At 42.5% G+C, this 13565-nt stretch overlaps 1 protein-coding gene across 2 annotated transcripts in view; it reads left to right on the top strand.

The window, feature by feature from the left end:
- The window catches only part of LOC128876123 (protein spaetzle 3), a 15535-nt gene continuing 1970 nt past the window's right edge, over nt 1–13565 (top strand). The window contains exons 1-6 of one of the 2 annotated variants that reach the window (XM_054122232.1): nt 1–664; nt 4294–4798; nt 6113–6347; nt 12676–12800; nt 12955–13245; nt 13385–13510. In XM_054122232.1, the coding sequence (XP_053978207.1) occupies nt 4308–4798; nt 6113–6347; nt 12676–12800; nt 12955–13245; nt 13385–13510 (1268 nt within the window). In that variant the 5' untranslated portion in view covers nt 1–664; nt 4294–4307. Of the gene's footprint in view, nt 665–2687; nt 3052–4293; nt 4799–6112; nt 6348–12675; nt 12801–12954; nt 13246–13384; nt 13511–13565 lie in introns of those variants that run through there. The other variant, XM_054122231.1, reaches the window with a different exon arrangement.

Below are 13565 nucleotides of genomic sequence, written 5' to 3' on the forward strand. Positions count from 1 at the left end.
TTTCTTGTTTCTCGATCCCACGACTGGACTAGTTCGGTATCGCGCGGCTTTATCGCGGATTTAATTACAAGTCGAATGGACAATAGGAAGTTCAGTGGTAAACAGGGCAAAATTATTCCGTATTGCGCGTGTGGCATGGATCTGACCCCCTTTCATTGTCAGTCTTTTCTTCGGGTTCACTGGCGTGTGTCCATTCACGCGGCGTGCACGTTCTTGGTTAGAGCGTTTTCGATGCACTTGACGCATACTGCATTCACGATCGTGTTTTATTGCCGCATTGTTGCTACCTCAGGATCCGCTGAGCTAACACTCTAATGCAGTAGTTCTCGATCATTTTTTTTCTCCCGCTCACCCTTTTCGTCTTGCGTCACTCCGGATACCTATTCACGATTAGAACTTGCGCGTTTGTGATTTCTCTATAACTTCTGCTACTTTCGTCCAATCCATAATGAATTTTTATTTTTTTTAGTTGCTTTTTGTGCTGCGAATTTCTTACTCAGAATTAAAACCTGTTTACGCCCTCAGGGGCTGTAGCTATGCTTGAGCTACAGTACGGGGTTAGCAATCCCGAGGTACCCGAGCTACAGAGGGGCCAGTGGGCCCCAACAAACTGCTGACATTCCTACTAGCGATAAATCATTGGACGATCAAATAATCAGGACCGGTGAGCGTTAATTCACTGAAATATCTAACAATAGCAACTTAACGATCATCGATGTGAATTTCCTCAAAATTCTTAAGCCACCAGCCACTTTGTGCCCGACAATTGGTCGAACTATTGAAATTGAATTCCTCAAAGACAAATTACCGTCGCGTGTAATTACTCGAGAGACCGCTTTATCTATTACCTCGCATCTAACGGCGGAGTTAACGGTATAACGTTGGCGATCAGGGTGGTCTGCAGCTGTGCTTCAGTTGCTAATTCTACTTTCGATTGTTAAGAAGCAATGTCGCAACTACGTCACACGCTTGCGTTGCATAAAATCGGCTCAAACATTTCTCTCCTCGCTTTCAATGATATCGGGACGTTTCGCAAGTGTTTGAATTTTAATGAATAAATAACGAAATGAAATGTTGAAAAATGGCGCTACGATTGGTCCATCTAGCACGCAAAAATTCAAATTTTTCGGCGTGCGTCAATCGTCAAATATCCTTTGTTAGTATCGAGCACGTAATCTCGCAAAATTTGTCAAGCAAAACATTTCGTTACAGGACTCGTGTAACGATCGAGTCGTTAAATGGTTACCAGATCGATAAAGTAACACGTGATCGATTAATGATCGTTTTTTTTTCCGCGTGCAGGCTCGCGGCTTCCTGCAACAGATAGCTACGCCTCAGGCAGGCAAAGTCCTTGTCGAGTGGGTGGAGCAGGAATCGACAGGAAGTTCGTCGATCAACGGATCGATTCTTATCGATCGTGCTCAGCACGCTCCGAAATCCACCACGCGATTGGCCTTCCTTCCTTTCGATATGCTATCGCTGGGGACAGTAATTACAAAAGTGATCGATTCACGGACACGCGTCTCGACGTCGTAAATCTTATCGATTTTGTTTTTTGGATCGCGTCCTGTTTCGTTTGCGCAACCAGTAGACCACGAACGTCTATGCAAATCGCATGGTTTAATAGAGTGAGATTATAAAATTGCCACCTGACCTCACTTCTGGTTGAGAATCATCGAGTATCTTATTACATTTGGCACTATATTTTAAATGCAATATAGTAGTTAGACACCATCCATGTTTGAAGACTCAAATTATATTACTTTCTCTAAAAGAAACAATATTCCGGTACTTTACTTAGAAAGCTCCTAAATTATGTATTCACGTCTCCATTTCCACTGTGGTTCCATTTTTGTAGTAAAACCACTCGGCACATACTCGAAGCGAAAATTGCGCGCATAATTTAAGATCTGTAAACAATTTCTCTCCGTGGTCTTTTGCTGGCTGAAAACGCTGGAAGGCTGGCAAAGACCATTGGGATCCATGGATCAAGGTACAGCGCTCCCCAATGAAGAAGGTGAATGTAGGTGGACCTCCAGAAGATTCCGATACAGTTATAGCGCTCCACGTGCAACGAAATGAAAGGTTCCGGAGCGAGCATATAGGGATCCGAGCGGAGAAGGCACTCCGAAGATGAGAAAAATGTCGCTCGGTAGAAAAGAACCGCGCGAGGATGAAAAAAGACGAGAAGAACGACTCTGGCCACGTGATGGGAGCGGAATAATTGCCCGTTGCGATACAGTTCAACGTTGACTTCTTTCTTCACTTTCCTGTAAAAGCGAATTCAACGTAAATGTATATATCATTATGCTATTTGTATAATATATACATTTTTAAACTGGAATTCAACAAAATCCTCTGTCAGATACATTTGCTAAAAATCCATGCATTAAAAATATACCACTGAAAAAAAAAGAAATAGATTTCCCGAGGGTTCTAGACTAAAATAGCCCCTTAAAAAATTCAAAACACCGAATACGCTTTTGGACAGTGTTTAAATGGGACTAAATTCGGGCCCAGCGGCGTCGTTCAGCCGCGCGATCTCTCAAGAGAAAAAGGTACAGCGACGATCGGTATCGCCAGGTGGGGGGCACCGACATCAAAGTGGGGGGCCGTCGAAAGAGCGGAAAGTGAGAGAGAACCCACGGGTCGCGCTACTCTTCATGATCGAGGGACACCTCTCTTTTATCCCCATTCTGTGCACGCGGTTAAAACGCGTCTCTTTCAGTTGTCGCTCGCCAACGTAACGTTTCGCGCGTCCCGGCGATTTCAACGAGCGAGCTCGCGATTCGCTCAGGACCACGTGTCGTTCCGTCCTCGGCGAGTGTTGGTCCCGAAGAATTCGTTTCGTGGATCGCTAGGCGACAATTATCGCGCACCATTCGCGATCCTCGACTTCGAAGGCTCGCATTCGCTGGAAACGTCGAGAGTGAAAGCAAAAGGGACCGAGATTTTTTCGTTTCGGTGCGTGAGTGACCCGTGCTTCCGCTGAAGCTGAACCTGACCAGCCCTGCGTGAAGGCTCGCGCAGGAGAATGGATCGTTGAGCCAGGTAGGCTTTCGTCCTGTGCAGGATGTTGGAAGGACGAGGACGGGTTGTCATCCCCTGGATCGTGAGAAAATAATACGCGAATAAACGGGAGAGATTTTTGGAACATCGACTTTGTGGACCCGTTTAAATCGGGGTCCCTGAATACATGTTTTTTCTGCTCATGATGTTACGTATCCGAGCAGCAGGTAGTCGCTTCCAGCGAAGGGGGCAGGGGGTACTCGAGTTCGTTTTCGGTGAAAGCTCGCTTTGCATACCCGTCGTCGAAGAAAGCAATTCGGCGGGCGAAAGTGACGAACGACCAAACTCGTTCGGCCATGGGCGAATTTTATCGATACGCGGGTAGACATGCGCAATCGTCGTCGCTTTGGTATTCCGTGAATATTCTTCCGGTGACACGTGGTCCACGCGCGTGTACGAACAACGCCAACGCGTTCTCATGATTTCTTTCGTCAAGCCCCTCGGTTGTGCCATGATCCCTTGTTATTTTTTAAGTAGATTTCAAATGAAATAAAGTAAATCAGTAAGAAAAGTATTCTTCTTGGAATTACAGTTAAATATGATTTATTAGATTTATTTGGACCACTGAGGAGGGCCTTGATACTAGACGACGCTAGGACTGGTTGCAATTTTTATACTTGTTCGACAGTATAATTATTACAGAATGAACAGTGTATCAAATTCATCTACAGTGAAATACATGAATTCACACAGACGATTAAGTACCGAATTCTTTCAGATTTATTGTTCCCCTATTAATCACCGATAATGCGTTAGATAATCGTTATTGCTCGGACCGCAAGAAAGCTGAAATGAAGTTGCTGTTTATATACCAACAAACAACCATACCTTGATCAATGATTAATGTCCACCTCGGTGACGTTTGCGCGAAGTAGCGACTCCTCAGGATCGTATAAATAAAAAGGAAAGGAAGCAGTCATTAATCACGTCCAAGTAATCGCGGCTCCGGTATGTCGGGAAAGTTCGAATAATTCGAGTTCCGAATAATCAGAAAATGTTTCGAGCATCGATCATCTTCCGTCACGTCGAACGACAGAGAAGAAACTCGTAAACCGTAGATGGGACACCATGGTACCTAAATTCGGTTCAACAATTTTTCATCCCGCAAAAAAGGAAACATATTAAATGAATAGTCGAATATATAAATTCACACGGACGATTATGTGTCGAATTCTTTTAAATAATCGATCCTCTTCTATTTTTATTTTTCACATTTTCTTGCAGACGCAACGGTAGACATGTCGCTGGCCAATTTCACCTTGCCGTATCAGTCGGCGACGCCCACGCCATTTTTCTACGGTGGTCAGAACGGAGGACACACGCCAGCGAACAACCTCCGTTTGAACGCGGTACTTCCGCCGGCACCAGCCCTAAACTTCAACGAACGCGAATCCTTCCAAAATGAACCGTACATACCGCCCGCCGGCTACCAACAACAAAGACAACAGCCATCGTTCAATCGGCAGACGAGCACGAACCCGTTCGTTGAGCACTCGTCCTTCTCCTCGACGCAGGACACCAGGTACGCGAATTACAATCAGGATTTTCGGAGGACCCAGCCGAGGCAGCAACAGCAAATGAGACCGTCGCCGCCGCAGCAGCAGCAAATTCAACAACCGCATCAACCGCAACAGCCACAGCAACAACGAGTTCAAGGGGAGAGGGATCAAGACGATCTCAGGACATCTAGGACGCCTGAACAGGAGAGTTATCCTGAGAGACCGAACGGGTGAATATTTCTCGGAACAACGTTTAAGTGGATATGAATGCAGTCTGTATGTTTAATGTATGAATAATTTCGAAGTTGGCCGAAATTATATCGCAAAACGACCGATATAAACGAACACTTACGAACATCGTTCGAAATATGTGTTCTCAGAATGTCACGTTGCGACAATACGGGATATTCAGTCTTCCGGTCATTGTACGATTAACTCATATATCTGTCAATCACGTAAGCATTCCGACCATGCATCCATAATCCGTTTCCAGATCTTGTTTTTTCAACAGGATTACATATTTTTATCGTGTACGATGTTGTAACTGTCACCGAAAAAAGTTCAAGAGCCTGTAATCACATGGTTACCTTCAAATGGCCTTGAATTAAAAGTTGGCGAAGAATAACGCGTCTACGTCATAGAGAATTATGTGAAACTGGATTACAATGTACTCCACGGTAGATTTAAGGGTAGTTTAAATCATCATTTTGTTGATTTCGAATTTGTTTAAAAGCTACAGTACGTTGCACTTTGTAAATTTTGCCTAGTTGCATTTGGCTTAATTTAATTGTTTTAATAATTCTCCATGTTTCCATATACGTACGTCAACATCATGAGACGCTCATGATATTGTCAGTTAATTTTTCAGACAATTTAATATCTGGTTCTATCGATGCATCCGATCAGAGTTTCGATAAAATCGTCGTTCGCGGAGCAGCGAAAGTGGTTCGCACAGTACCGTTTAATCGAGCTCGCAATTATTTATGTAACGATCCGTCGAACGGTTTCTTCTTGCGTGCCACGCATTCCTAATGAATTTCTGACGATCGTCTGACGTTACTCGTTCGCGGATTCCCGTTCCCGTGTGCGGTCAATTATGTCATCGATCCGCACAATGTCGTTTCTTTCGTCACACATCATTTATTTCAGACGCGAGTTATTCGTACGAATGTGTCACGTTCATCCGCGCACCGTTGTTTTTGTGCAAACGACGGTTAATCATCGTTGAAGATCATCGTTTTTCGTGATCGATACTTACCCTCCGTTATGTATCAACGTTGACAATAAGCACCTGGAATTCCTTGTTCCATTGGCGGAGGAAAGTGCTCCAATTTTTTACTTTTTCAAGTTCTGATCTTCAATATTCGAGTAGTACTCAACTACCACTGTAGTATTTAAATTATATTCGTCGAATGGTCGAATCGCCGAAAAATCCCAATTCTAAACAAATTTGACCATTTCCCGAAAAAGGTAGAGGTTGAATCGTACAATTTTCTTTCAATCTGTACTGTTACTCAAAGAATGGATAATTTACTTTGTCAAAGATACACCAGAGTCCACGGAGAAGGCGGTAGTTCAGGCGCCAAGACCTCGGTCCACGCTGTCCTGGATTACGACGACGATTTCGACGACTACTACGACGACGACGACCAAGAAATACCAAGAGACGCTCACGTCACGCCCATCCAAGGTCCAATTTTTCTGAAAAATGGCTCGGTTCCCGTGGTGCCATTGTACTCTTACCCTCAGCTAAACAATGGCACGTTCGTGCAAATACCGGTAAGTCTGCAACGACATTAGAACTTTCGATATCTCTGCGTCCCGTCGTCGAAGCAACGTCTAGCGGCATGCTGGAGGTGCAATTCGAACGATTATGCGTGTTTAAACGTTCCCGTGGTTTATGTAAGTTTCACTTTCGGTAAATGAACCATTAATCGTCGACCGATCCATCAACCGATATCTCAGTAACTGAACGCCAAAAATGAGAGCGCCCTTTCACGAGATACCTTGCGTCAGCGTTTCCAAACTTTTTGAAAGGTACCCAACCCACCTCTAAAACGAAACGAGAATTTCTGCGCTTCGTCGAAATTTCTCTTTGCTTTATTTAAAATAAAAAAACAATATATTTCGATTCCTATCCGATTCCTTAACGTTCGAATTCGTCAAGAATAAATAGCTACATCCGCTGGCTCCGTGAATCCGCGCGACGACGTAATAGCAATTAACTGCCATTCGCGTATTCCCATTAGGTGTATGTAAACTGACTCCTCGAGTGTGATATTAACTTGAGATTCTACGCACATACGCACCAGCGGTAATTGCAATCGTTTAGAGCCCGTGACACTGTGGATTCTTTAGCGCTATATTGTTCATGCAATTCTTACAAATGCTGAGTAACAATGGCGTGACTCATAGGCTATCGAAGCGGAAGAATTGCGAGTAGAAAGTATACCGAGTTATTCGCACACGAGCTCCGATCGTGGAATATACAAGTAGATTTCGTCAATGCTGGTTCCTGTGTTTCCAGATCTCGTTCACGTTCGGGAACTTCCGCTGAATCGTCCGAAAATGTCGTTTAGGAAACAAGTTTGCAAGTTTATATGTTTATATGTTTATTATATGCTTGTAAGTTTACAAGTTTACAAGTTTAGAATTGTATAAGGTTGTAGATTCACGAGTTTATAAGTTTGCACATAAAAATTAGTAAAATTGTGGAGATTCAAAGATTCTATGAAACAACAAGTTTCCAGGTTGCTAGTATACCGAAAGTTCACAAGTACGCGAAAACGTAATAAAACTGATACCGATGTTCGAGTAGGCATTCACGTAGCGACATTCGAATGGGAATATTCAAATACTAACATATTCGAATTGTACCCGTGGTAACGGAGTATCGAGTATCCTCGTAGCGAACAAACCGAGCGGGTCCCAAGCTCTGGTGGCATCTAGCGACAGCTGGATACAGGACTCCTGTTGGTCGATATTTATGTTCCCCGAAGAGATACGTCGCAACCGTAGTCTCGTACTTGAAAGACCATGGCACACGTTCGAGGATCGTTCGAAAGGTGATCGAACGCGGCCGTGGCTACAGGAACGTTCAAAGTCTATATCACCGTCGTGACATTTCCTCGCAGCACCCGTGACCCCGAGTATCTTCCCTAGAATCTCGCGAAACGTACGATCAGCTGTGTGCACACGGTGCGCCTCGGTTACGCTTGCCCAGGTGTTTCGCTCGTGTCGCCTTTTACCGTTGTCGTCGTTTATTTCTCGCTGTTGGTGGATTCGTGCGCCACGGAAAAGAATTCCTGGCACGGCATCGCAGCCAGAGGTCAATCGGGACGCTGGCATTGAGACGGTAACCCTTTGACCTCAACGACCACTAAGACCGCGGAAGAAATTTAAAAAAAATAATATTATATATTACAGTACGTAATTCTTGATATACTATAATCAAGATAAGCGTACAATTTAAAACGTTTACGTGGGAAACAAATATTGTGGTCACATACTTATTATTTTATTATTTTCCCTGGTAGGTATTTAATGCCTCACGGATATCGATAGTTTTGCTTACGTAAACGTTTTAAATGGTAAACATATCTCGCTCAATGTATAACCACATTATTAACATTAACGTATAATTACGATTACTCGATCCGATTGCATTACCAGGGATAACAATCGCGTACAATAGCACAATATTGAAAACACGAGAACGGGATCACGCATGTACCTACATACACTACCAACCAAAAGTATGAGATCACCTGGCTTCTTTCAGGAAAACATTAATTTCGCGACACTTGGCCTCTGTCTGCATTAAATTACTCCTAATTAGCAATTGTTCCGCGATGATCGCTAGCTGCCGTACCAGATACTTCATTTATATACAGTAACGCAATCGTAAACGTCCCGTTAATTGCCTAACCGTTAGCTTAGTGTTTCCAGTGGGTGGAAAATGATTTCCGAGATGCACGAACACTCCGCTTTTCTCACGATGTTCGTTAATGTTCGATACAATCGTTTCGATTCTGTGTCAAATTGTCATTATCGCGTATGAATCATCGAGTTAATTATTATTCGATAAATTATCGTACAATTTGAGTACTATATGATGACATTCTTTAATTAGCATACGGTTTGAATAATATTCGAACAGTACGTGCATATCATTCAAATACAGCTTGATTACTCCTGAATATTCCTGATTTCTAACAAAACTAAAATTGTATGTTGTTAATTCAATGAATAACTGGTGGAAAGAGTCTCGTTTCCTTCGTAAGGTTTCCATACTCTTGGCTGGTAGTGTATGTATGTCAGTCCCCCACAGTTTATCGTGCGTGACCAGTCGTAATTACACGCAATAGCATGCAAATCCCAATAACATCTATTAGCATATTAAGAAGTTTCGTTTTCTGGTGTATTTAAACGTTTCCACTCGAGGGAGCGACACGGAAGCCGACGCTGATAAAATATTCCTCGATCGGGCTATCGAGACGATCGCGCACGAATAAGAAAATTCAACGTGACCTGGCACATAGAAAATATAGACTCCGCTCGGTACCAGCAATTTTTCATCACATTTCACTTGTTACGTCGCGAACGAAATATCCGTTACATCATAATTCAGGACGAAACCTCGCGCTACATTTTGTTATTCCATCCGCGGACCCTGGCTGAATCCAAAATCACGAGGCGGGAAAGTGTTCGTTCGTCGACGACTCGCCGGAGATGTTTCCTCCGTAGTAGATAACCACGGAATCGAAAACGGCGTCGCAAACGATTACGAAATACGCGTGGCCATTGATGTTCCATTAGCGCCAGAGATCGTTTAATCGGTTCAATGTCGGTCCGTGCTTAGAAACTGTTTCGCGCCAATGATTGCTCCTTTCACCAGCCGCTGAACGTGATTGTCGTCTTCACTCGGATGTCGGGAAGGATCCGTAATGGCTACCGAGATTATTCCCTGACGAATCAATCCGAGCCTCCAGTGATCGAAAAGCTGGGAAATTATAGTATTCGAGGAGTGTGATATGGTTCATTATTTTCATTATCGTTATTCAAATATTTAAACTTAATTGGAATACTGTTCGAATACTTTTCGAATTCTGTACTTCGTTAAATGACCCACGTCCGTTGCAACTATTCCACTCAAGTAAAAAGACGGAAGAAACATACGTTCGCCTCTGGGCCAGTTGTCGGATAGCAATTATGAGAACGGATTAGTGTAAGGAGCATCGTTACGTCTTCGATATGCTCGTTGATGAGATTGCCATAATCCTGACGATGTCGCAAGGAGAGGCTTCTTTCCCAGCATAAGTTTCAAATACATTTGAATTTTTCTGTCCGATAATTTCTTTCTTTTCAAATGAAATACTGTCGCAACGCGAGGGATTTGCTCGACCTCGAAGCTCGGCAGTTTTTCGATGGATTAAAGACGTTCGTTTCAGTGAACGACCGCTTTTTATCGAAGTGTATTATAAGGTCGTTAAATCTGAGTTACATCGAGCAAATTCATTTAATTTTATGACGACTCTTGCAAAATCCGTTGAGGATAAACCTCGTCGGACGGTTTTATGACTATCACGTTTACGGGTTCGTTCGATGTGATGTAAGATCGATAGCATGATCGATTTCTTTCACTTGGATATTCTGTTGGATGGTTCCCACCAGGTCCAGAGAAAATAAATCGTGACATTTATTCAGACCTGGGACTGCTCCAATATTCCATTATGTGAATACTCTCAAATATTTTAATATTCAGGAAACAGTGGTGGTTAATCCTGAATAAACGTCATTAATTTTTGTCCCGTTTCTAGTTCAAAGTTTAACTGAAAAATTGATCTACCAACTCATCTAACAATAGCGAATTAAGATGTCAGTAAATCAATTAGGAACTGACGTTATTACTCTATTTAAGTGACAAGATAGATGCGAGTTAATCTCTGCATTCAATTCATACTAGAGACTGCGACTGACTCGCGTGGCCAAGCAGCGTGATTCATTTCTGGCGGGCAATCCATCGGTCGTACTTTTATCGCGTATGCGAACGGTCTCGAACGAGTCGAGCCGGTGAATGACGCCTACCGACGGCTGTCACGGAGACACGTGTGTAGGTAGACGTATCGTTAACCGAGCCGACTTCCGGTTATAGGAAATTCCGCAATTGCGTGAATGTTCGCGACGTTGACCGCGAACGATGCATGATGACCTCTATGATAGTTTGCAACAGCGAACATCGGTTAGGTGCTGTGTAATATTGAAATCGTCTACGTTATGTTGTCAACGTGACAATGCATCGGATTGAAATATACAGGAGACATGTGATACGTTGTTATTTTTAAAGAAAAAATTTATTATGTAATAGCAGAGAAATTCGCTCAAAAATTTGTTTAAAGTTACAATTTAACATGGAGAACCAGAGACATTTATGCAGGAAATACTTTCAAATTAACGATGTAACGCACAGCACCAGATATATGGTATTCCAGAATTAATTTTGAAACGACACTTTAACACATAGGGCCAACGCCAATTCCAATTACCCTTTCGAGTCCAGCATTAACCGCCGTGTCAGTCTTCCTACAAAACAATTATTTCCTCGTTGGAAACGTCCTTGCGGTCGATCGTGGGTGCCTGGCTACGTTGGTAAACCGCTTCTTATACACGGTGTTCCGTAATTCACGATACATTGTTAAACAGGGTGATTCCATATTCAAAACTGAATCGAATAATAATTTGTTCAAGAAATACAGAAATGCTTACAAATTTTGTTTCTATTCGATAGAAAATAGATTATACCGATGTTTAAAAATCTGCAAAAAAAATGTGAAGAAGCATTTCTTGACGCTTCGTCTACAAAAGAAGGTTATTCCTAGAGACGGTGTTTCATAATTGGCATAATGAGCTGTTAACAACGGCGGTGCAGCCCATTTCAGGTAACCAACCCACGCGCTTGGCTGACCCTACAGCTCTCACGCTATTCAAATATTACTTGAATGAAGCCTTCAAACGGAATCTGCGAGTTTCATGACAGCCTTAATAATGTCATTTCTACTCTTGCAAAAGTTTTGACAATTACCTCTGTATTAATGATTAAATTCGTGAATCGATTCTATTTGTTCTCAGTCCTTGATAATTACATAATTTTCAAAGAAATTGTTCTTTACTCGTCAGAAAAATAATATTTGTCAACCTGTTTGGTTGGTCACAATTTTTTGCATGAAAGGAATCGCTACATCTTTCTATTAATTCTAATAAATCAATAAATTCGTCATATATTAATTTATGTAAGAGCAAATTCTTGAATTTTAATTTGATAAATCCGTTTCATGTCTAATGAATAAATTGATAATTTCATTAGTAACACGAAGAATAACCTTGTTCATCAATCTGCTAGACAATCACATCTCTCCGCATATTAATTCAATAAATTCCTCGCAATTTAATTCATACAACGGCAAATTCTTAATTTCGTAAATTCTTTAAATTTCAATTAAGTGAATTCAACTGCAACGTACACAGGTGACACCAAAGCAACGCGTTGAAACGTAAAATAAACAGTATCTCGTTCGAGACTGGAAAAATGTTAAAATACCTGCTGGGTCTCTTATCAGACTCATATACCGCGTGGGCGCGATTGAACCCAGTGTTTGGTCGAAGGTATCGCTTCACGTTCGATCGGTTCCACGGGTTATGTGTGTACAATTGTGCATGCACGTTGGTTCTTTGGCACCGTTCGCCTCGCGTGTACAGTGCAAATACAGTTCCAAACGGTCACGTACGCCTTGGGCACCGACGAGGCGCGGTTTGCTCGATATCGATCGTTCATCCGTAGCCAAGGATCGTTTTATCAAGGATCCTTTCCTGCATGCCTCGCGTTTCCACAGCTCCCGTAATTTTCCACTAACTTATCGCAACTTTGTCACTGGTTTATCTCTGAGAACCCCCCTCGAGCGTTTTTCTGTTATCCACGATGCTTCTTATCTTAAACTCTTACTTTCTCGTCTCGCGGTGCTTTCGGTATCGCTATGCATACGACGAGATGAGCAAATTTTCTCACACGAATGAAAAATTTTTAACGAAATATCTCGTATCTTTGTTGCAGATTCTCTGGACCGCCCTTTCTGTTGCTCTGGGAGTGGAATTGAGAGGGGACTTGATACGTGGCGTCCCATGCATTAAAAAAAACCATCAGCTCTTCTGTCCAACTGCTGGAAATGCATATCCGATGTAATAGTCGTAATAAAGTTATAACAATGCTTTACATAATTTTCTTACGTTGACATACCGATGTATTAGGTTTTTCCAAAAGCTTCTTTTTTTTTTCTGGTAAACGTCGTAAGGAAGAGTTTCAGTAAAAATGGGTGGAACGATATGCTTTCAGAGAACGGATAGAGCGTTTTATCGACGAAAATAAAGCGTTGATGAAGAGGATGTACGGTGACTTCGAGATGAGCTCGGGATATGGTTCAACGACGCGTGAACCCGGCCATCGAACGCGTAGAAGAAGAAAAAGCAGGGAAGCTGGAGAGGACGACATCCCGGACGGTGGTCCTAGTTTCCAGGACCCCTTGGATCCGGATATCGAGGTTAATGGTGACTCGTTCTTCGGTAACGTCAGGAAGACCAGGAATCCGAGACAGTCGCCTGGAAAGAATCGAAATGAGAGCGGAAGGTACATAATTTTCAAACTTTCTTGGTTTTTGCTGTCTCACATTGCTACGGATGAACAGACATATATTCGGTCATTTATAAAAATAGATATAGTAATATTACACAGTTGTATAAATATTAAAAGTTCTTCTTTTCTTCAGAGTCGATGCATGTGAATCAAAAGTGGAGATCGTGACGCCATACTGGGCCAGCAATAGCGCAGGCAAAATTCGTGCCATCGTGAATACTCAACACTTCGAACAGGCCATTCACCAAGAGGTTTGCTCGTAAGTGTAAATTGGTAAACTAATGATGCGGAATATAAAATAATCACAGATTTAA

Source organism: Hylaeus volcanicus, chromosome 5 (assembly GCF_026283585.1).
Source record: "Hylaeus volcanicus isolate JK05 chromosome 5, UHH_iyHylVolc1.0_haploid, whole genome shotgun sequence".
In the NCBI taxonomy this organism is placed as follows: Eukaryota; Metazoa; Arthropoda; class Insecta; order Hymenoptera; family Colletidae; genus Hylaeus; species Hylaeus volcanicus.